Source organism: Camellia sinensis, chromosome 12 (genome assembly GCF_055761805.1).
Source record: "Camellia sinensis isolate YWXY chromosome 12, ASM5576180v1, whole genome shotgun sequence".
Lineage (NCBI taxonomy): Eukaryota > Viridiplantae > Streptophyta > Magnoliopsida > Ericales > Theaceae > Camellia > Camellia sinensis.
In genome coordinates, this window is record NC_138972.1 from 60,340,981 (window position 1) to 60,366,492 (window position 25,512).

A 25,512-nucleotide genomic window follows, 5' to 3' on the forward strand; every position below is an offset into this window, starting at 1 on the left:
TCCAAAAAAGTAAACTGCTGTTAATTGTGGATGATGTTTAAAATCAAGTCATTTGCTTCTTTTTTTTTTTTTTTTCTTTTACATAATAAGAAAACTGGGTTCATTATGCTTATGATTATATTGAGGTGAGCTAAATTAGTGTTGCTTCTCTTTTTTCTTATGATATTTATAACATAGTAGAAATTCATAGAGTGTAATTGCCACAATTAAAGAAATACATAATTAATTGTAATCAAAAGACCAACAGCTAATCAATAAACTAATTATTTTATTCATAATTTTTTTTTTTTAATAAAAAGAGACTTTGTAAACAAACAAGTGGATTTCTGTGTATTCTATATTTAATTTTCGTTTTGAGACTGAATAGTTATTGTTTGTCTTTTATTTGTAAATATTTTAGATTCATCATGATATGACAGCTCATTTATCTCACTATTTTGTATATACGGGCCATAATTTGTATCTAACGGGAAATCAACTAAGGAGTGACTGCAGTGATGTCCCGATCATACAAGCATTGCAGAGAGGTGTTAGAGTATTTGAACTGGATATCTAGCCGAGTTCCACAAAAGATAATGTCAATGTTCTTCATGGAAGGTAATGGTGCTAATTTGCAAATGGTAGTCAATTCTAATATGGGAATTTTGAACCCCCCAAGTTATACTTTAGGATTATATCTCTATGTGACTTTGTATATGATGGTATCTAGAACATTTTTTTACAAATGTGCAATTACTAGTATGTGTATACCCAAGGAGCTGAGTTTTTTTTCTTCTTTCTAAGGAAACTCTGGCCAACCTCCCAAGCGTTTAGAAGAGTTTCTAGGAGCTCAAATGGAGAAGATGATGAAGAATGGTCGCTGATATTTGAAATGCACTCAAGGTATTTGCACAATTAACATTCAATTGCATTTCTTTTGTAGAACATTAAATATTTGAGATTGGTAGAGCCTCTTAAACTAAGTCGTTGGTTATAGTAAAATTTCTGTTGAATTTGCAATTTATGTGGGTAAAGTGACATTTTATTTTTACACGCTTCATGTCATGCTAGAGGTATTTAATGTTAAGACATTTGAAGGGGTGTGATCAGTCGGACTTTATCTTTTGTGAGACTAGAACAATCTCTACAAGTAGTTAGTTTATTCATATGTTTCTAGCGGTTTCTGAATTAATTTGTGTTTTCATTTTTCAGGTTAGAAATTTCTTGGAGAGATGCAAAATATGGTCAAAGAATTCAAGAACTTAATTTTTCAAGTTTTTTCATTTTTTAATATATGTAAGCACAATGTAAAACTTTTTATTTAATCCCTCTGTATATAATTTTGAACATATTTAACTTTCATTTATGAAATATATGACGTTATTCCATTCAATATGTGATTGTGATTCAAAGTTTAGTATATAGTGTGTATTACATTCTTGAAATGCGCATATAAAAATAATATTGATTATTCTTCAAATATGTCAATTTCTTTTTTTTATTGCAGATTTTATTAGTTATTAATCACACTTAAAAGATGTGATCTAAATATTATTAATCACACTTAAAAGATGTGATGAAATCATTTTTAATGACACTTAAAAAGTGTGATTAAAAATGACCCCCTTTTAATCACACTCCCAAAGACCACACTTAAAAGATGTGATTTAAATGTTTTTAATCACACTTAAAAGGTGTGATCTAAATATTTTTAATCACACTTAAAAGATGTGATCTAAATGTTTTTAATCACACTTAAAAAATGTGATGTAAATATTATTAATCACACTTAAAAGATGTGATGTAAATATTATTAATCACACTTAAAAGATGTGATGAAATCATTTTTAATGACACTTAAAAAGTGTGATTAAAAATGATCCCTTTTAATCACACTCCCAAAGACCACACTTTAATAAAACTTAAAAGGTGTGATTAAAACACATTCATCACACAAAAAAAGTGTGATCTTTATCTGTATTTGTAGTAGTGGCACTTGATATGGATGTACTTCTATAGGCATTTTGGAAGATAAAAAATTGTATGTCATAGCTTTAAAAAGTGAGTTGTGTAATAATATACTTTTTTAGAAATGACAATAGACATATGAATTTGTGTTTATAATATTCAAAATTTTACATTGATAGAGAAAAAAAAATAAAAAAATTCTAAACATAAACTTAGCAAATAGACCCTTGGCTCATTTGATTAAAAAGAAAATTTGGTAGGAAGTGAATGTAAAAGAAAATGAAGTGAAAGAAAAGAAATAAAAAAGAAAATATATTTTCTTGCAAGCATTTAATTAAGATAAAAATTTTGTAAGAAAAAGATAAAAAAATTTAGAAGTTTAGTTATAGATAACTCATAAATTCAATTTTTCTTGTGTTTTCTTGCAAGAAATAAAAAATTAGTTACATTGCTAATATAAGTTGTACAATAAAATTAATTTTCTTATACTTTTCACAACTTTCAAGCTAAACAAACTTATAGAAGTTAAATTTTTTCTATTTCTTTCACTTTCTACCTATTTCATTATAAACAAATGGTGCCCAAAGTAATGTTTAGTTGATTGGAATGACCATTCCATTAGAACATCCATTCTTACATTTGATTTTACTAAAAATAAGGGTAAATTACAAACACATCCCTGAGATTTACTTAAATTATAAATTATTCCCTGTGGTTTTAGAAATTACATTGTGTCTCTTAAGATTTCTAATTTTATAATAAATAGGTTCTTTTATTAATAAATCATCAGGTTAATTAACAGTTTTTAATAATGTTAAAATTTTATTTCAATTAATAATTTAGATAATTTTGTTATTGTATATGTGAACAGTTAGAAATTTTATTTTTTCAATTAATTATGTTAAATAAAAAATTCTGAAATGGAGGTATTTGTAATTTTTCAAACCACAGGGGACACAATTCGTATTTTAAGCAAATCTCAAAGGGTGTATTTATAATTTATCCTTAAAAAATGATTTAAAATACATTATAAATAAAATTATTATTCATATGATAAATAATCATTTTATAAGAAAAATTTTCATTCTAACCACTAACCTTCTTCACCATACTTTATTTTATGGGTCTCATTTTAGGCCCACAACAATAATTTAAACCGTTCATCTTATAATAAAATTCGTCTATATAAAAAAATCACTTTCATCATATCGATAAATACATAAACAAATGACATTTTGCTTTATAAAACGAGTGGTTTAAGTTTAAGCTCATAATTATTGTTAATTTTAAAAAATAAAATATATTTTGTTCATGTATCTAGTGATATTTGATGAAACTGATTTTTTTGTACAAATGATTTTTTATTCTGAGATTTATCATATAAATGATTTGAATTATCATTGTGAGTTCGGAGTAAGATCATAAAATAAAATACGGTGAAATATAAACCATAATGGTATGGAAAGGATTCGTTTATTAGACCATCTCTAATGGTTACTCAAATCTTTCATCAAATTTAAATTTGATGAAAAATGAGTCCTTTTTCTGCTCTAACGGTTGTATCAAATAGGTATCACATTGAGAATTTAACTTTTTCTTTCATCAAACTGAGGATTAATGTGTCTTTCATCAAATCACTATTCATTGTCGTTGTCGGATGTCCTCCAGATGTCCTTCCAGTCGTCTTTCGAATGACGATCTCAAGGCAAAAATTTGTAAAAACATTACCTTGACCGGTTGATCGGTGATTTGATGAAAAACTAAATCCCTCACTTGGAATACTTGATATCAAAAGAAACTTTTACTTAAATTTGATAAAAAAATTAATACGCCATTGAAAATGCACTTACCAAACATAGCATAAGAGTGGAAATTTTCTAACAGACCGGAATGAGTCGACTCCGGTCCACGTATTGGTTTTCAAGAACCCGTTAGCCGTTCTGGATCAGATATAAATTAAGAGCAATATTTTGAACCGGAGGCTGGTGCGAGGCAGTACGGTTTAGTGGTGAACCGGATTGCTCATCCCTGTATATATACGCATGCACAGTGCTAGGGATTGGAAATCCAGTTGAAAAATTCCTGAATTAAGAATACCAGTTTCAATTGCTCGAAAGATTACTCTCCTCTTCATCAGGTCTCCTCTCTCTCTCTCTCTCTCTCTCTCTCTAAAAATATATGTAGATATCCTTCTGTACTGTACTGATAATCCCAATGTTGGCTCAGATTCAATGTTTTATCGTTTTTTGCTGGCATTTCTATTTTGAATCTGTGTCTATATGTATGTATATGTGTATAAATATGTTTGATGTGAGAGATAATAGGTTTAGATTTTCAATTTAATTTGTTGTTGTGGAAGAATTACACATCATTGCTTGCTTGTGATTTCTGGCTTTTGTAATATTGAAGGAGAGAGAGAGAGTAGCAATTGTGGATTAATTTTGAGTGTAGGGTTCTAGCCTTTGTTAATTTTAGGGACATTCTTTTTTTGGTATATGTTGCACTAGAGATGAGCTCAACTGTTGAGCTTTGGTGGTGGGATGGAGGGTGGTTTGGACTGGGAGCAAAAAAAAGATTGCATATGCTGGTTTGGCACCTTTATATGGTGATGAATTAGGTATTGGTGCGATTTGGAGAGAGAGAGAGAGAGAGAGAGAGAGAGAGAGAGAGAGAGAGAGAGAGAGATTTGGTGGCAGTTGCCCTGTTAATTTTGTGATTGTTTGGGCTATTACATAGGTTGTATGATGTGATTAAGGTGGTGTTGTTAGAATCTTATGGTTTGCTGTTCGATTCATGACTCAATACGAGTTTCAAGCAAAATGATTTGATTCACTATGCGGGTGTTTGGGAAGTGAGTTTTTATGTAGGTTTTTTTAGTTGTACGATATTATTGGATAAAATTTTTTTGGTGTTTGGGAAGATAGTTGGGTTTTTTTGTGGTTGGATGTGATGTTTGTGAGAGAAAAAGTGAAATGATTATGGGGTTGGATGTGATATTTTGTTTGGATTTGTTTTTTTTTGGTTTTGCAAAAAGTTTGTCTTTTGTCTTTTAGTATAAAAAATAAAAAAAAAACCCAACACACAAACTTCCCAAACACCACCACAAGTGATTCAGTTCTGTTTGCATAATGTATGAAACAACATTGTTTTTGTAAAATAAAAAAGAGATCAACTAATTGTATTGATATACGTAATTTTATATGTATATATATACAATTTTGTTGTATTGATATTTATTTCATTTTAAACGTTGATGTTTATTTTTTATATGTATATACATATATAAAATTATATTGTACTGTAGAAAGTGAATCTTATTATTCATGATTTGACAACAATGGTGAGTGAGTGAGTGAGAAGAAGCTTTGAACTGTAAGCTTTTTCATTTTTGGTATTTTGCGATCTTTGTAAAATCTTATATTAGGAAGTGTGGTTCTTGGTGAAAAAGCATCAGATTGAGAAATAATAAAGGAAGTTGCTAGTTGGGAATATTTTTCAAAAATAAGATTATTTTGGCAAATATTCTTGTTGCTTAGTTATAAGTTATGATAGTTGTCAAGCATACGTGTAAATGTATATTGGCATGTATTATGAACTAATTTCTTTTAATTTGTTATTATTTTAATAGACATCATTGTAATACTGGATTACTGACTGGTTGTTGAAAAGTTTTAGTTAATATATAGTTAAACATGTTGTGTGCTGCTGAGCTGCACTGCACTAATAGTGCGTCTCCGGCTACAGTCCTCTCCTACACAGTTCTTAAAAGCATAAAAAACAATTTGTAATAGACTTATGAATGAACATTGTTATAATAACGGCTAAATATTTAACAATTATTGCTTCTCTATGCTTATTGTTGTATTTCTATGTTCCCCTCATACTACAACTATCTTGCATGTATGTATGTATGTATACTGATAGATATCAGTCTCTGAGTGTCTTGTATGCATCATATTTACAGGACTTGAAACTACCCACACTGGTTTTATTAATGTCTATTGCAATATCATCAATAATGTTTACATTTTCTTATAATATTCTACGCTTCTTTTTCCTAAATGATATTGATGTTGTGAAAATTTACTGATACCTCCATATTTTGGGGAACCTTGTAATGGTAGTCGATATTAATAATTTATTACTTGTGCTATTTTTATCATAATCTGTTGATAAACTATGATTATTGGAAAGAGAAGTGAACTGACTAGTGAAGGTGCAAATACATAGTGCCAACTTCATTAAATTTGTTTGGTAGGCCAGAATTGACTAATTGAAGCCTAATGCATTAATAGGCAATATGGTACTTCAGCTAGAGTTGTTGAATTTCCTATTGTATTTTTAGTTTTTAGTTTAGATGTTTTTCATGTCTCATTTGCATGAACAACACTATTTATCGAAAAAAAAAAAGGTGCATGAACAGCACTCATGGTTTTATGATTGTTTTATTTATTTATTTATAAATTGTCACACTTAATGGTAGTATCCTTTTTATCTGTATCTTTGTAGTGTACTGGCCCTTATGCTCGTCTATTTCCTTGTATGAGTGTTAGCATTTTATTTTATTTGTAACTATTATTTACATGGAAGTTTTATTTCTGCTCTTTTGGTAAACTTTTTTAGTTAAAAAATCTGTAGTACATGAATATCAATTTCCTTTGTTATTTTGTTCTGATTTATTGCATCTATATGTGCTATTACAATTTCAATGGATTTCCTTCCAAACACTTGAAGACAGATATTTATTCTGATGGTATTTTTTGCTGCATGTCTGATTCTATATGTGATACTGGCATGCCAATAAGTTGTTGGCAAGATTATTCTTATGCATGCCTATCTGTGTACTGTTTAACCATTGATATGCTTTCACCTTTCCTTTTTGGGTTTCAGGACTGATGCCAAGCTGGACCAGAGATATTGTGGCTGAGATCTGCTGATTACAAGTTTCAGACTTTTATATCAAGTTTACATTTTGACTTTTGAGCATAGTTTGTAACAAGATACAATTCCAGATTGAAAAATTGTCCTGTAATTTTGTAAATAACGCAACATTCTGGTATTAGTATATTGATTTCATCAACTTTGGCTGCCATTTGATGTTCTGAATTGAATTGAGACTTGTTTTGCATTTCTCCTCTTGTTTCCTCCTTTAAATATATAATTGCACTTTGTGGGGAATTTGTAGATTTCAGTCGGTTATATTTGGGGAAAGAGAAAGACTTGAACTTTTTGATTCTGGTTGCTTGATCACCTGAATTCTGGGAAACTCTGCCTGCGCTGTCAACATGGAGAGCTTAGCACAACTGGAAGCGTTGTGCGAAAGGCTTTACAATTCACAGGACTCTGCTGAACGAGCTAGTGCAGAAAATACTTTGAAATGCTTTTCAGTGAACACTGATTACATTTCGCAATGTCAATACATTCTGGACAATGCTTTGACTCCATATGCTTTGATGCTGGCTAGTTCAAGCTTGTTGAAGCAAGTGACAGAGCAGCGCCTCCCTTTGCAGCTACGACTTGATATTCGTAATATTCTTGTTTGCTTGCAGATAATTATGGCTATGAATGTTATAGGTGGAACTTTGTATGATTGCCTTTAATCCTCTGACAAACTCACTTTTTTTGTTGTTGTTGTGCTGTGTTGTTTGCTTCACTGACAATCTGCTTCAAATTTCTGTATCATTTTGTGCACAACCAGCTATGTACTCATATTTGTCTACAGGTTGATATTCATAATATTCTTGTTTGCTTAAATTTTGAGTGATTGCCTATGATCCTCTGACGGTTTTTTTTTTTTTAATTTTTAATTTTTGCTTTCTTTATGTTTTTCTGCGCTTCATTGACAATCTACTTTACATTTCTGTATCTTTTTGTGCGCAACTACCTATGTACTTGTATTTGTTTTCAGTTTGTCAATATTCAGAGTCATATCTCGTCCTCACTTATTTTCATCTAGCTTCCGTGGTTTATGAGATGGTATCATTGTTAAATTTTTGTTAATCAAGGGATGGGAAATCCCTAAAGCTTATATCATAAACATTTTTAGGATGGACAATTAGTGAAACCTCAAGTCACCTTTTCATTGCTTTAGTGTGTCTGATAGGTCATTTATTATATATGAATAGATGCAATTTACATTGTGTTTGACAATTTCCAAATTGATTTATATGCACTTTTTCTGAAGGAAACTATCTCACAAACTATCTGGCCACCAGAGGACCTGACTTGGAGCCTTTTGTAATTGGATCCTTAATTCAACTCTTTTGTCGAGTTATAAAGTTTGGGTGGTTTGATGATGACAGCTTCAGGGAGGTGGTCAAAGAGTCAATGAACTTCTTGAATCAGGTAAGAACTTGTGTATGCTTGGGTAGGTTTAGATTTCATTATATCCAATATAATTTTTTATTGTCCTAGATATCAAATTTGAGTTTTAATGATGCTTTTCTAACATCAATTTAGTGACATGTTGAATTGGCTAGCTTTGCTATGTGTCTTTGTGTCATAATTAGGGCTGCAAATGAACCGAGTTATTTATGAACAACTCGAGGTTGGCTCGTTTATTAAATGAACGAGCTCGAGCTCGATTTTTAGGCTCGTTTATTAATCGAGCCGATATCAAATAGTCCCAAGCTTGACTCGATGAGGCTTGCGAACATAAAGAAAATAAATTAATGTTGCCTTTAATAATATATCAAATAATTTTTCAATAATTATTTTATTTTTCTATGTGTGCTTGTTTTTGTGTAAATTTACATATTTGATTGATGGAATTTATTATTAATATAAGCATTTTTGTATATTTTGCCCATAATTTTCTATTTTTTTAAAAATATTATCTTAATAAATAAATTAATTTAAGTTTAATCTTTTTTTCAAGCTCGAGCTTGGCTCGTATATGCAATCAAGCGAGCTTGAGTTTATCAAATATTTGACGAGCCGAGCTCGATTATTTAAGCTCGACTTGAGCTCAGCTCGAGCTCGAGCTTGACTAATTCTTAATGAACAAATCTGAACACTCAAAAGCTCAGTTCCGCTCAGTTCGTTTGCAGCCTTATTCATAATAATATAATGCATGATTGTTGCATCTTCCCTTTCTTTCCCTCCATTCTTGTGGCAAGTCACTGTGATTCAAAGTGTTTTTTAGATTCTGAACTATTGATGGGTATTGATGTCTTTCTATTATCTTTGTTAGATTCATCCATCTTGGGAGAAGTCTTTCCTCTTTTAGTTTTTTTCTATGGAAGTGTCAAAAGAAACTTATGCCTTCATGCTTGTGTCAAAAGAAGTCTTGCTTCAATTTTGCAGTTTTATGGCACGCCATTCTTATGAATTTTCTCAACTCTAAATGATTGCCCATTTTTATGTTTGTCCAAGTAAGTCAAAATTTGAGTGGAAAGTGTGAAGCTTATGCGATATGCATATAAAGGATAGTGTATTAGTGACAAAATGACAATAGTGCGCTTGGGTACTTAGCCGACCGACAAGTATGTTATTAGGAAACTAATACAGCAACATCATGCTTAAAACTTGGCCAATAAAAGCTTTCTCCCATCACAATAGTCATCTTTTGTTTGAAAAGTGATATTTTATGCAATTCTTTTACAACTTTGAGGCAATGAAAGAACACAAATAGGGATGATGCCCCTTAAAAAAGAAGTCACTTGTGAAGAGAAATGAAGGTAATTCTTGAAGCAAGCAAATGGGCAGATGTGAAACTGAAATACTTAAATGGAGGATCCAATTATTCAAGTTTTTAATCCCACAACCTTCATGGACATTAATAAGTACATGTAAGACTAAGTTGAGAGCATGTTCGGCTTTGTTCTCAACACCGTGTTTGTGTTCGATGATGGAAATGGAGGTTTAAAGCAATTATATCGATATTGCATGCCTCAGGTTCATCTTATTCCGAATCTGAATACTGAAAATGTGTGAGAGTCTTTAAATAGAGGGACTCACCGATCAAAAAATAAATAGAGGACATACTTTTGTGATTAACATGATGTCTCCAGAAAACTGCTTGCACCACCACATGAAATCCTTGTCATAAGTTGGGGTGTTTTATTTTGTGTGAAGTTATTTGCTAAAGAGTGCTACTGGATGTCCTTCTTAACTATGAACCTGCTGATATTGATGCGGGCAGCATGGAAAACGAATGACACTTTTGAGAAATCTGGTAATTGTAGTGCTGGTGCCTCTATTCCGTTTCTTTACTTAAAGGTTTTAGGAGCTTCCAGTATTCATATGAATTGCACATTCTGCATGCAGTTGATGGGAGCCATAATGGTAGGTGTCACAGGGTTTATTTTTACCACAAAGTACAGCCTGTGATGGCATGCAGCAGCACTTAGGCCTCGTTTGGGAACAGGCTAATTTAGTAACTTTTTGGCTATTTGGCTAAAAAGGTAGGTAAAAAAAACTTGTATGTTTGGGATGACTTTTTGGCTAATTACGAAAAGATGTGCAAAAAGTAGAGAGAAAAGAGAATCTTTGACTTTTTGGTATGGGTTGTTGGCTTTTTGGCTAATTTAGTAACTTTTTGGCTAATTGGCTAAAATAGCCTCTTGCCAAACGAGGCCTTAGTCTCAGCCAACTTATGCATGAATTTCACAAGGTGAGGTTTGACAATAAAGTAAGTACACACACAGATTACAGGACAAAATCCCAACCTTTATTATGACCAAGTAATATAAGGAATACAAGAGAATTCATACATAATTCACTCCCTCTGCAAGACCCCTGCAATGCCTACATATTTATAGGCATGTATACAATTTGACATGTGCAGTTGACACCTCCCAACTGCTAGGGTTTGCTGGACCAATCAAAATGCTGCAAGCAGAACTACCACTAACTGCCTTGGACTGGATACCGAGTTATCAAAAAAAAAAAGAAAAAAAAGGAACTGTCATGTACAAGTGTCCCTACATCCCTGCATGCTGTCTTTGTCCCATGCCAGCACAATTTCCCCTTGACATGCATAACAGTCGATAACTGTTATCCTTGTCAGCATTGCAGCCACCAGAGTCAAGCCGCAAATTCGCATGTCTTTGACTGCCTAGCCCGTGCTAGTGCCAGCCCTTAGTCTGCAACTAAGTGTCAAGCCACACTGATTGTCTTGCCCCCACAAGCCCACGCTGCACGTGGCATTCAGGCCAAGCCCAGCCTAGCATTTTCCCACATGAAGCTTCACTTATCTTTGGGTCCTGTGGCATTGCCATTGCCACACTTCAACATGTCACCTTGCCTTGGGCATGCCTCCCTCATGCCTGGTTTCCATGGTTGGCATGGGTGCAAGGTGCCACTGCATAGAAACCTGAGTGTAAGGGTCTAAGGGGCTAAAAGTAGGCTAGTATGCTGCTGGTACAAATTTTGCATTTGTTCTACAATTTCATGACCAGGGGATATTGAGGTGTTCTCTAAATTTTGTGTGCATGGGCAATGCTACTGATCTATTGGTCATGCCTTAAATTTAGTAAGTCCTTGCATTGTTTTGTTAGTTTAGAATAGTATTACAGCCAATTTACGGAGTCCTCGTTTTAGAAGCTGGAGCAGTCCAACAGCTCGTAATTTTCGATGTAATCTATTAACCTTGGTGTTTTTTTCTTAATGTTTTCTGGATAACAAGATATGTCAAAGTGCCAACGGGAACTAACCGTATGTAATGTGTTTGGTTTTAATGAATTTGAGATTCTATAATGTCTGATGATCCAAAATTGAATAATTTATGACTTAAATTTACCACACATTTCTTCATGGGTCAAAATAAATGCTTGATTGTGTAGTAGCCCATAGTGTTAGTTTTACATTCCCAAAGAAGGTGGGTCTTTTCTAACCAAGCAATAGCTAATTTATCACCTAATGTGGTACACCAGAGCAACTTTAAATTACTGTCTCTGAATCATGTGTTTGTGCTTCTAATGCTTAATTATATCTTGTGAAAACAAGGTGAGATGTCAACTGAATGACAGTGATGATAATTGTTGGATCCTCAGGACTGGAAAGGAGAACCTTGTCTGAAAATGCTTCAGGAGCATTGCAGAGTCCTTCATAAAAGGCAAACTCCATCTTTTAATACTGGTTGATAGAGGGAGTGCTTGCCTGTAGTGGATAAAGAGTTTTGTATCATTATTTTATTTTAACTAGATATTAACTGCTACACTGAAACTTTGGGCATTGAGCTCGAATGGCTATGGGGAAAGAACTAAGAGTGTAATTGGAATCCTCCATGTTCATTCCTCATGAGTTGCAGTTCTTTTAAGGTGAATTTCAATTGCAGGGAAAGAAATTAAGATACATGAAGAAAAACAGTGAGACAAGTTGTTCTATTTGTTTTTAGTTTGACGTGAGTTATATAATCCTACAAAAGCTAGGATGGTGTATTTGACGAATCTTTTTGAACGTAGAAACTCTTACAAGTATACAATTTCAAGCAAAAGGTCCCCTAGGTGACACCCCAGCGGCTTAGGTCACATTTCTCCAATAAAGCGACTCAATTTTGTGTGTCCTTAACTTGCGCATAAAAAATAAGTTTTTAAACACGAGGATAAGGGAATTACAGTCATTATTTGACAGGTGCATCATTCATATCCTCAGTTTGTCCTCTGGCATTATATCTTCTGGGCTGCGTACTATGGATGCCAGCTATATTACAGAAACATGAGCCTTTTTTTTTGTTTTTTTTTGGTGGTTTAAGGTCAGATCTTTAGCTTTACATTAATCTTTGAGCTTTGTGTTGATGAGTGATGTATTAGAGTTTGGGTAGTTGAAAAGTAATACATTTCTTCTGAGACTCGGTAAATTGTCTGCTTTTTGGGGTAGTTACTCCACAAGGGTGTCACCTTGTATTTATAATGCCCTCACTCCATGTTGCCTTAAATATTCTGCAGTAAAGTACATTATGATTTGTTGAAAACTTTGAAAAAACAAGTAACAAAGAGCCCACTTTTTTCTGTCTGCTTTGGGTTTCTATAATTGAATTACTTGTGTAGGCAGTTTAATATTGTACTTATGATTTTCTATGATTTTAGCATCAGCTCCAGTAGTAAAATTTTGTACATATGAACTCCCTCACATATTTATTTATTTTTGTTTTTGCTTCCAGCAGGCAACATTTCACTATGCCATTGGCTTGAAGATTTTAAATCAGCTCATTAGTGAAATGAATCAGGTTAGTCTTGTTGAGATTGGTTGGTTCAGAGGTTTTGTGGAGTTTATGGTAGAATATCTGCTTTAGAAGATTTTGGAGGACGTCTTTTTTTTATTTTTTTTTAAAAGTTTTTGGAAACGGTTCAGTAAACAAGTTTATAGTTTTCATCTTGTGTATCTTATTTTTTCTCCTTCGCTACAGTTCTGATTGAGCTGTATGATTTCAATGGTTTGTTAATTAAAACTAACATAAGTTAATGATGCATATTATATGTGTGTCCAATCAATTCATTATTTGCCATTCAAGGCAAGAAGGGCATAGGAAAAGAGCAGGGATAGCACAAACCCAAAATTGAGGATTCTACTGGGAATTTGATTTCTAAGAAGCAAACAAGTATGCAATCTCAAGCATGAAATGATCTAGATGCAATAGCCAACAGATAGGGATTTTGTCCATCCACAACTTAAAGTCTCCCTCCATCAAGCAAATAATCTGGTTTTCATGAGTGCCTTCTAGGATAGCTTGGAGCTCCAGTTTAATTGCAAATCTTACATCTGTGTTGAGGAAGATGAGATGATATTACAATGTTGATCATGGTTAATATTTCCAGTGCCAAGGTGGCCTGGATTGCCAAATGTACAATCCTTGAAGTTAAATTTAAATTTCCCCCACAGAGGATGGCTCCACACCCCTCAATTGTAATCCATATTAGAAGGTTCGCCTGTTTCTCACTAATCCCTCTGTGTTTCTTTTGCCTCTTGTTGCTGCTACCATAAATGTTCTATTCCATGTCAGTGGATCAGCGTGGATGGTTTTTTATTTTTCCATTCCCTTCTTTATAACTGCAAATTATGGAATCTCCTAGTCAGTAAGAACTGCATGGAAGTCATTTTTCCTCTCCCTAAGCCAAAATTCCATCGCCCAAGTAAGAAGACAATTTCCTTGGTCTGCTGATTCAAGAGGAGAAGGAAAATTGAGTTCAGGCAAGTACTAATAGTTGTACATTATTTTCTCAAGTATGGTGTCAAAATCAGTTGTGAAGCGTGGAAATAGCTCTGGTTAATAGACTTTCATTTGTTCAGCTTGTAGCCTGACCTATGATATGTTACTAAGTGACATCCACAAATTTGTCTTGAACAAAAACTCTTTTCTAATTCTGCTCAAGTAGGCCGCACATTTCATGATGGGAAAAACCTTATTTACAATCTTGTATTGGATTATGAAAAATGTGATCTGACTTTGGTGAGATACTATGGAAGGGAATTGTAGAAACTGGGTCATTTAAAATTGCTTCTGCACTACAGGGTGCTTCATGTCTGCACAGTTGAATGCATTGACAATGCAAATTGACTTACTGCTGTCTTGTTTTTTTTTGTTTTTTGTTTTTTTTTTAAATTTAATTTTTAAAATTTTTGTTGTTGTAGAAGTAGCTTTCACTTCTCCTGAATCAGCAGTGCAATCATTTTGTTGTAGTTCAGTATCGCATTTACATTTATTACTGGCTGATGCGATGACACTGATTTGTTTTCATTTTGCCTATAACATATTTGTAGAACTTTTTCCTACTTATGCTTTTTCTTTGCTATGAACAGCCAAATCCAGGATTACCTTCTACCCATCATCGCAGGGTGGCTTGCTCCTTCAGGGATCAATCACTTCTCCAAATATTCCGAATATCTCTGACTTCACTGTGTCAACTTAAAAATGATGGTAAAATGCTTACTCTGTGATTAGAATATTAGTTGTGGCCTTTTCCCTATTAACTTTCTTGGGTAACTAGAATAGTTTTTTTCAAATGCAGTTGGAAGCAAGTTACAAGAACTGGCTCTTTCATTATCCCTCAAATGTTTATCATTTGATTTTGTGGGGACATCATTTGATGAAAGTTCAGATGATTTTGGCTCTGTTCAGGTGCAGTTGGCATTTTCTGTGGCAAATGTGTTGCTTATATAAATCACTTTTAGATAAATTTGCTTATATAAATCACTTTTTCACTGTGAAATATTCTTGCCTTGAACTGTATAGATTCCATCTTCCTGGAAGCCAGTTATTGAAGATCCGTCGACACTGCAGATCTTTTTCGATTACTATGCTATCACTAAACCCCTTCTATCTAGGGAGGTTAGTATTCATTCATCTGTTTTATGTGACAATTGGTTATTGACTACACAGATACTTACTCATTGATTAGTGTGTTGGGTGGAATGTCTTGTGTCTGAATCACTGTTAATGTTCCTTTTTCAATGACCAACTATTTGTTGATTATTTTGGTTAGTGGTGATTGGCTCTTTTAAGTTGCATCTCTCACATTGTTGCATAAAATATCATGAATTCTTATTCTGCTCCTGGGGCTACATTGTCAGAATCAATAGATTGATCTTATTTAATGATGTCCCATGGATACAGTTCTCTGGTCATGTTGACATAAGTTAACTCCAAGCTTATGACATCACATATTATGCCTTTAGTTAACCATTGTAACAAATTACTATTTTCTATATTACTAATTTTTAGTGATATTTTAGTCATGTAACCCTATTTGGTTAAAGGTTTCATACATCAAACGCATCTAACTAACAACTTTTTGCTCTATGTTTCTAAATATCGAGAATGCCCTTCTTTCTTGTCAAAATTTCATGTTAGTATCCTGTGTGCTTGTGGTTGCTCTATGTGGAGTTCAATTGTTGCATCCTATTTCGAGATTGCAATACCTATCGAGTCGGGAAGGAATGAGTAATGGGCTTGACTGCTCTACCACTGAGCTCCTGAGGAACAATGGACTTTCATTGTTATTTGTTCTCCCACTATGCTAGCACTTAAGAGACTATCTGAGCCCATAGTGTGGGATCACATAAGGTGTCTCCAAAGCTGTCTGAGATTCAAAAGGTGAAATACTTGACTTCATCAGTTCCAGGCTTTGGCTTGAAAGTGAAAATGCTAGCTCTCCATCTTTCTACCTTTGTCATTCCTCCTTCAGGAAGAGCGATGATCTATGCTGTAATATTCTTTCATCTTCCTCCACCGTTCTTAGGGTTTCTTTGGTGAATACTTGCTTGATCCCTCAACTCAGACTCATTGTTTATTTAAAGTGCTGGTACTTCTGGTGTCTAGGTGTAGTTGTAGGTTGGGAACTATGTAATCCTTGAATTTTGTGATTTGAGAATATATTTAGTCTTCCACTTTGTACCTGTTGTCATCCTCAAATCTTAACTATTCCTCCCATGGTGACACATGATTTGTTCTCAATTGCAGCTGGCATGACTTCCCTACGACTCTTTCGTTATATTTTGATAATACAAATAGAGTAATGAAGAAATTCACATACGTATACACAAGTGCATATGTAGGAGTATGCAAGTGTGTATGCGACCATGCAAAATTGAACTGAACCTATGATGCAGCCCACAAGAAGAGTTAGGAAAATCAAAATTATGAAAACATTCAAGTTTGAAAATTCATTAGTTTCATGCCAAACTCAATTGGGGTCAGTTAGGAACATGTGCAATAAAGTTTTTAGGCTTAATGGAGTAATATATTATGATTATTTAGGCTAAGTATTAATTCAGTTGGTTTTCTATATGATTTATTAAATTTTATAGCATCTGGGTATTTTGGTAATTTGCAAATTTTTTGGACATGGGTTTTCCCATGGGTCAAGTTATGTGATTGGGCTTTTCTTTTATGGGTCTTATCTAGTTTTGGATAGATTTTAGAAGTCGAAGTTTAGTTGTTTCTTTTTTTAGAAATCCTAGTCCTTGTTGGTGTTGGAAGTCTCCAAAATTCATGTTGAGCTATGCATGGCTTCTAATTCAATGGAGAACAATTTTGAAAGAATTATTTCCAGCAAATATGCTCCTGTTTAGATTATGTGATGTTTCTTCTTCTCCTTCTTCCATGTTCAATTCTATGTACTTTAACAGCCCAACTAGATTTATTCCTTTCAATCTTTACATACTATTCTCTGAGCCTAAATTTTTTTATCCTAATACAAAAATACTGTTCACGTGTACTGTTCACAACACCCAAAAAAGCCCTAAATTTCATTCCCTTCCCCTATTTTATTAACCCAAAACACTACCTTTATGTTACTCCATACAAACCTTTAAAAAGTCCAATATGTTTACTAAGCAGTCAGCCCTAAAACCCTCGAGTGTATAGAGGTTTGTTCTGGCATACAATCTATTTACAAGGGCAGCACCCCCCCTAGTGCCTACTTTTTAATAAACTAAACTTAAAAAAACCATGATTATAACTTGTGATCTTTGCTCCTCTCCTCCTCCTCCTCCATTCTATATCTCTAGCCTTAGTCCTTTTTTTTTTGGCTTACATATTTGACAAATGCTATTGCTAGAGCTAGTTGGTTATTTTGAGAGTATTTTGAATGAATCCATGTTGCTCATAAAAAAGAGCATTTTGAATGAACCTGAAAGCAGCCAAAACTGCTGCTGTTCTTATACTCCCCACAATATTTAGCTAAATTGGGCCTTTCATAAACTAGTAGTTGGCATATTTTTTATTTATCAACTTCTACAGATTAGCCAACTTAACGGATCTTTATGATCAACTTATCATTTGACCACTTCTGATCCATCTTATGTTTGATGTAACTTCAAATTTGTTAATTTTTTTCTAGTATGGATTGTTGGATTCTCTACTCAAAGTTATACCTACGTTGCATCATACATTTGGGGGATGTGGAGGGGGCTGCAGCTCAGACCCGGACACATGAGCATGGTTTGAAGTCTCTAGGCTCTTAACACTGGGGCGTAGGGGCCGCATCATGTTGGTCGTGTTTGTATCGTGTCATTTCAGGTTCTTGTCAAAATTACCTCAACACTAACCCAACCTGTTTATTTTTTCGTGTTCCCGTGTTGTGTCATTTTCAGTTCGTGTTTGGTTCGTATCATGTTATGTAAAAAATTTACACCCTTAATTAAGAATACCAAGTGTGTGATAGAATTAAAACTTTTCTCCCATAAGTTAAATTTTATGGAACTAATCTCTACTTGATGAAATTATTCATAGAAATATTTAATGTCAAATCAATTCCATTTCTCCAACTTAAGAAAACTATACCCTATTATCATATTTTTTTAGCTAGATCGACTCTAAAATAATAGGAAAAAAAAAAAAAATCTTATATGGAAAACAAAAAAAGACTATTAGCCTTAAAATGCTATTTTACGTATTTTTTTATTTAGCTTGATGGAATTACATAAGGGATTCAAAATTGTTACGGAACCCCTTGGTGGAAATAACGTTAAAATGTGGAACTAATTTTTTATTAAACGGGTTGTCTGTGTCAACTCCATGCTATGCAGGCTTGACATTGACCCGACCTGATCTGTTCAATATTCGTGTTATCGGATTGTGTCATGTCGTGTTCATGTCAGAAAATGCCAACCCTAATCCACTAAATTCATGTATGGTTTGACTTGCGTTGAAAATTCCCACCCTTACTAGGCATCCCCGCAGTTCACCTGTGACCTAATGGTAGCTCTTGTTCTTTTATGTTTCTTCTAGGATGCACTTCACTTGTCCATTGCATTCATCTTTGAATTCTTGTTGGTTTTTTTCATTGAGTTACTGAATTTTACATTATAATCGTGTTTGTTTATTAGTTATTCACCAATTTTTGTCTCAGCAATGATTTCGGGTCATATATTTGTATTTTTCTTATTGCCGTGATTTGTTAATGTCAGTACCATGATTCACTGTGGTTCATTCCTGCCAAGGTGAAATTCTATTAGTTGAGCCATTGAAACTTCTACCTACTGAAAGATGTCATTGAAATTAATATTTTGTACAGTTGTGTTTATATTGTTTGGGTGGTTTTGTGTATAAGTTTGTATAAATATATGCATACATATGTATTATGTATGTCTGAATGTGGTTGTTATTTCACCTTTCTATTAGATGTCTGTAATTTCCCAAGTTTTTACTTCCAGGCTTTGGAGTGCTTGGTACGGCTGGCTTCTGTGAGAAGATCCCTGTTCACAAATGATACAACGCGCCTTAAATATTTAGCTCACTTAATGACAGGAACTAAAGAAATTATGGAAACGGGGAAAGGTAAACAGCAGTTTGCATAGCTTTTATACTCATTGCTTGTTTACTTTAATATATTAAACTAACAAAATTTTTTGTCTGACTAATGTCTTTCTTAAAATTTTTTTTTGTGTGCCGACGTGAGATTTTTTTTTTTTTTGAAGTGGATTTAATGTAAAAAATAGTATAAAATAACCACCAATAAAGAAAACTACACAGCATAATAAGGAGCACGAGCATCGTGTGTGTTTCCCTTCTAGTTTGCACTAGTATTCAACAATTTTTTGATCTTTATGCAAAGTTAGTTGTCATTGTTTGTACACTATATATATTATCTGTTTGTTATAACTTCTAGTTATTTTCTTTTAAATAGTCTGATTAATCAATATTGGTTCCATCTCAGTGTAGTAAAGTTCTCATTTTCATGTAGACATGGGTTTTTTTGTTGATATCTCCGCTGGATCAAAGTTCCTTTCATGTGGTGGAATTGTGTGTGGAAAATTTGGAATATGCTAACGCTTTTGTCATGTAGATCTCATTTGGAATTGTCACAAAATCAGAAGTCTGATTTTTTTTTTTTTGTGTGTGTGTGTGTGTGTGTGTGTACCCTAAATATATAACTAGATGTAAAATGTAAATATAAAAGTAAATATATAAGTGCTAATGAATTATAAATAACATGTTTCGTTGGATTTGCATCAATATTTCTTTATCCACTATCAATATGCCATTTGACACAAGCCAAAGTTGTAGTTTATTGTTCCTGAATTCGGAAGATGCTTCCCCTTAAAGTTAACTTTTCTATCCCTTAGCCTCTAGCAGGAACAATAAGGGGTACTTCACATGTTCATATCACAAAAATAAAATGTCATGTTGTGCGTTGATACCAGAAACAAACTGACAGTCTTAACTACTGCTTTGGTGTGACACATAATGTTTCCACTCTGTGCCCTTCTATAATGTTGGTGTCCTGGGTTTTCAACACAAGTAGATCAACTTTGATCACATTGTACTTTGGCTGTGAATCTGCATTGCCTTGTAAAACTATACCCGAACTGAAAAGTCCAATATAATAAATGATCATTTAATCTATTTTTAGTTTTAAAAAGTAACAAACACATTGGAAAGTAGGGTTTGCATTTCCAACTCCTATGGAAAGAGATGTTGCTCTGTGTTACTGTGCATCCCTCTGTCGTTTGAAGGCTGTATTGCAAATCATGGCATCATCAAGGAACAGAAGGGAAAACACTTCTGCTCAGACTGATTCTATATAGCATGAATGATTTCTCTCAGATTGGTTTAATGTCCTGTAGAAATTTTGTTTTGTGTCTAGTCCTTGCATGCTTTGAGGAATAAGCACCATATTCCTGTTCACCAGAACTTTCTTATGATACTTTCTTAATCTTTTCATTTTTGAAATTTGTATTTTAACATGAGTGTTGTATTGAAGTTGACATAAGATAATAATCACTTTTATCTGAATCCCTGCTCCTTGAAGATTACCCTCTTCATTAAGAAAGTACCAGTATTTTGGAACACACATAAAGGGAAGTGGTTGAGTGTTTCTAAGAAGAATAGAGTAAGACACTAGCATTTTAATCATAGCCGTATGTCCCAAGGTTTTTGAAGGTTGATTGAATCCAAAACGTAGAGGCATGGCTGCAGTGACATGTATGACTAAGCCAGTTGAACATAGGCAGTCAATGAACAATAGCTATTGAAAGCAGCTGATCCAGTTGGGTAGAGGGAACTTGAAGAAATATTCATTTGAGCTGTTAAAGGGAATTGTAACTTTTAATTTGTATGTTTCTTTGGATTACTATCCTGGTCTGCATATATGGGCAGGTGGTCATGACTTAGCTGTAAATTTCAAATCACACCAAAGCAAAACTCCCTGTGACTGCAAAGCCGATAAGATGTCGCAGAATGTATAAAGAATTCGAAAAGTAGGTGAGAGTGGCAAAAAGAAATTTGATAGTTGGGTCATCTGAAATGATGATGTAGAAAAAATCTTTCTTAGGTGAAAATTGGAGTCGCAAAAATTTGTTGAAATTTTAGCATGATTGCTTTTCAGGGTGTAATCTGGCATACACAACCAGCGGAGGCTGGATAGAAAATTCAGGAGACATGAAGAAAATGCATTCTGATAATTAGGAAATATCCTAGAGGAGCTCAAATTAATGAGGAAGGAATGAATTGGTGAGGCTTGACTCTTGAGTAACGAAGTGATGAAAGCACTGGGTTGAAAGCAGTGAATGTTCCTTAGATCTTATAATGTTATCCTTTGGCACCAAATGTAATAGTGATTTGCATAAGCCTAACATGATTTTAAAAAGTTTTTAATTAAGGGTAACACATAATATAAAGAAAATTTAAAATCTATTTTCAAAGAGATCCAAAATTTTAAACAAGCCAATCAATTCATTGCTAACTACAGTTGAATAATACTGTAGACAGTTCTACACGTATATGAGTAAGATCAACCACTAATAAATATATTTTTTTTGATAAACAAACTAGCTTTATTCAGAAAGCATCAAGATGATGCAAGGAATGCAAAACACCCCCAATTTGGGGAAACATCCACTAATAAATATTTATTTTCAACATGTTATATTTTCAGATTTAAGGCCATTGTATATGTCGGTTTCATATTGAGAAAAACTTAATGTACACCTTGAAATGGGAGAGGATTATAGCAAGTTCAGTTGTGGAATTAAAGTCGAAGGGAAACAGAAAAAAGAAAATTACACCGTTAAGGATTGAAAACTTTGAAAGTAGTAAAAAGTCCAGTCATTTTACCTTGTTTCACTACTGGATATTTCATGTTTTTTTGTTCCCATGCTGAGAAATGACTCCAATGTTTTGGGCCAGGTCTTGCTGATCATGATAATTATCACGAGTTTTGCCGTCTTCTTGGGCGCTTTAAAGTGAATTACCAGGTCTCTCTCTCTCTCTCTCTCTCTCTCTCTCTCTCTCTCTCTCTCTCTGTATGTGTGTGTGTGGTCACATGCCTGTGTACATATCAGCTAATACATGTGTGCATGCCACTGATGTTTATGTTGAACTTATGTAATGCGCTGTTGTCATTGGAACTTTCTGCAATTGATTTCTTGTGTAGTTACTGGAGTTTGGTATTGAGTTTTCTTAACAGTGAAATTCTATTTAACATATTTACTTGATTAAGATTAACCATAGTAGCAAAATGTCAAAAAAACATAGTGAATTTCATGTTTTGTTTGAAGTAGCATGTTGTTTTCAACAGTGGTATTTTGAATATTAACTCAATCATTACATAATGTAGAAATGTGATAATATTACATAGTTCTTTGAAATATATAGATTTTGTGCCTTTAATCATACATAATGTAGAAACGTGATAATATTATATAGTAATTTGAAATATATAGATTTTGTGCCTTTATGTAACATCCAGTGGTGCACTGATCTGATTGCTCACTTATATCTGTCATTGTTAGAGAATGTGCTTTTATAAAGAACCTAAACAACAATGTGTACAGTGTCTCCTAGCTTGTGCAGTTGTCAAATTTCATTGGACAGAGTTAAATGCTATCATTTGTTTTTTGGATCAACAATGAAGAGAGCTTTATTTATTAGAGAGAGAAAAAAGAAGCATAAGAGATGGCAAGGTGGGCAAGAAGTCCACCGCCTACAAGACAAAAGGAAAATAAAACTGAAGAATTACATATCACGCATGACTTTCCAATCTCTAGAGATTAAAAATGAAGGGGTTCCTTTGAAAAAGGGTGCCAATAAAGGCCAACTAGATGAAAAATAGCAGTTTTTATTCCATAATTCCCTTAAATCCTTTAATTTTTTCTTACTCTTGAATTCCTTTCCAACCATATCAACTACAACTGCAAAGACAATACATCTTGCCAAGGAGTTCAAGTCTTGGGATTAAGACTGAATACCTCAAAATCAAATCAACGCAAAACATTTCAACACAAGAAGAAGGAATAACTCAATCATCTCTGCCATAAAGAATACTTTTCACCATATGGTCAAAGCCACATGACAAAGCAAAAATAAATGAATAATACTTTCCTCCTCCCTCTTACAAATGACTAAGGTGAGTAAAATGAGAGAAATGTGAAAGATTTTTAGAAATGAATTTCCATTTAGATCAATAAATACCCCAATCAACCACTCAAGAGTCGCAACCATTATCATATAACCAACACTTACTTCTGATCATAACACGCCATAAATGATTTTATTTCGTAGGGAATCTCCATAACCATCTAGTGAGCGATGAATGGAATGAAAAGAATTATTTGGCTTTCCTATGAATGAGGTAAGGGTCATGTATATATAACAGATTCATGATACAATTTAGGAAACGGTATAAATAAGGAAACAATACTAAATCAGTGATTGACACAATCATAGATTATATACAAAATACTAAAAATAAAAAGATTCTATATACTCTAATTTTTATATTCAATTCTCTCCCTTAAGCTGGTGTGAAGATATTCAACAATCGCAACTTGCCAATGGATGATTGGAAGAAGTCGAAAAAAACTCAACGGCTAGTCCAAATAAATGCTATCGAATAAATCTGGAAGTTCACTAAATAAAAAAGGCCAAAAAAGTGCTTAATACATCAGCACCACACCCTAGAAAGGGAAAAAACAAGGACTGAACTGCTCTAGAAGAAACTGACCGGAATCAATGTTGGGACAGTTTACGGGGTCATGCCGGACCGTTGTAGAAATTGGCCGGAATCAATGTCGGGATAGTTTACGGGGTTATGCCGGACTGTTGTAGGAACTAACCGGAATCAATGTTTGGATAGTTTAAGGGGTCATGTCAGATCGTTGTAGAGACTAACCGGAATCAATGTCAAGACAGTTTAAAGAGGTCATGCCAGACCAATGTAAAGAACTGGATGTTGAACCAGCAAGCGTAACACATACGTAATTTATGACGTCGTGCCGAACGATGATGGTAACAAATGACTGAGTGCGCCAAGGGACGGCTTATTGATACCAAAAAGGATGAAAAAAATTATTTGGGATAGGAATAACTTAGTGGATAGAGGAAGAGATCACCACGAAGTGATACTGAAAGAAAATATAGCAGTGGAATGGGTTGAAGTTCGGCGGGCAGCGAAGGCAAGGCTGTCGCCGGCCGGTGAAGTAAAATTACTAAGTACTTAACCTAGCTCTGATACCAAATGGAATGAAAATAATTATTTGGCTTTTCCATGAATGAGGTAGAGGCCATGCATATATAATAGATTCATGATTCAATTTAGGAAATGATATAAATAAGGAAACGATATAAATTAGGAAACAATACTAAATCAGTGTTTGACACAATCACAGATTATATACATAATACTAAAAATAAAAAGATTCTATATACTCTAATTTTTATATTCAACATGATGCAACATTATTTTTCACAATGTGTCCTATACCATACCAAGTTCTCTTTGATTCTTAGGGACATAGATCACATGCCAACCAATCAAATGATCTTTTTACTTCACCACTAACGGTTCACAAAAAATCTTCATTTGTTTGAGATAATCCTAGATATAGAAAGATGACATCTATCAACAAGTTATTTACTTGTATTTATTTATTTTGTTTTTGGGTAAGTATGCATTTGAATGAAAGAAAAGAAAGAGAAAATTCATGTTTACAAGGGGCATGCCCTAGGCATTACAAACAATTGGAAATACACTCTTAAGGTCTAAACCAAACATAGACTAACTAAACTAAAGTTTCATACTCCATATCCAACATAGATTTGCAAAAGGACCAACAGACTTACCAGGAAGTTACCCCACAACTATTTTTATGTAGCTGATTATAGAACCCACCCGAAACAGGGAAACCTGGACATTGCACACTCTTGATAAGTTGATAGCAATGCCCAAAGTAACAACAAAAAACATAAAAGCAGCTACAACTACTGTTGACAGGTCTTGAAAAGACACCAAATGTGTGCGCACCAATGTTTTGTCACCTTCCTGAGTCTCAAAGAGTTTGTACCCACTTTGTTCATCAACTAAGAGTAGACTTCAAGAATCTAATGGTGGAACATGATTATTGCATTACTGGTTTTATATTTGATGTGAAATTCTCTCTAGAAATTTGGTAAAAGAACTTTGTTTATGAGATGCTATTCAAATTTTCTTGGATGGATGTACATCTTATTTCATGGTGTAACTATGTACTTTTTCCCTATTTGATATGGACTCTTCTAAATGTGTGAAGTATCCTTGTCGGACACTTGACACTTGAATAGGAGTGTCACATAATATGTCAGACGACCTACTCTACTTGAGGTAAAGATCTAATTAAAATAAAATAGGATCCTAGTCCCTGCTA

The 25,512-nt window shown here is 33.6% G+C and overlaps 1 protein-coding gene and 1 long non-coding RNA gene across 5 annotated transcripts in view; both read left to right on the forward strand.

Moving 5' to 3' along the window:
• Window positions 1-340: 340 nt before the first annotated feature.
• Window positions 341-1,385, forward strand: LOC114322379 (uncharacterized). The gene is made up of 3 exons (XR_014345786.1): window positions 341-597; window positions 784-882; window positions 1,192-1,385. It is a non-coding gene; the product is annotated as an uncharacterized LOC114322379 (long non-coding RNA).
• Window positions 1,386-3,947: 2,562 nt separating this feature from the next.
• The window catches only part of LOC114300912 (ARM repeat superfamily protein), a 54,551-nt gene continuing 32,986 nt past the window's right edge, over window positions 3,948-25,512 (forward strand). For 2 of the 4 annotated variants that reach the window (XM_082898739.1, XM_082898740.1), the window contains exons 1-10: window positions 3,948-4,084; window positions 6,838-7,003; window positions 7,133-7,473; window positions 8,132-8,292; window positions 13,052-13,117; window positions 14,689-14,806; window positions 14,898-15,007; window positions 15,122-15,217; window positions 19,045-19,168; window positions 22,019-22,086. In XM_082898739.1, the coding sequence (XP_082754865.1) occupies window positions 7,233-7,473; window positions 8,132-8,292; window positions 13,052-13,117; window positions 14,689-14,806; window positions 14,898-15,007; window positions 15,122-15,217; window positions 19,045-19,168; window positions 22,019-22,086 (984 nt within the window). In that variant the 5' untranslated portion in view covers window positions 3,948-4,084; window positions 6,838-7,003; window positions 7,133-7,232. The remainder of the gene's footprint in view (window positions 4,085-6,837; window positions 7,004-7,132; window positions 7,474-8,131; window positions 8,293-13,051; window positions 13,118-14,688; window positions 14,807-14,897; window positions 15,008-15,121; window positions 15,218-19,044; window positions 19,169-22,018; window positions 22,087-25,512) is intronic. The other 2 variants (XM_082898741.1, XM_082898742.1) reach the window with 1 other exon arrangement.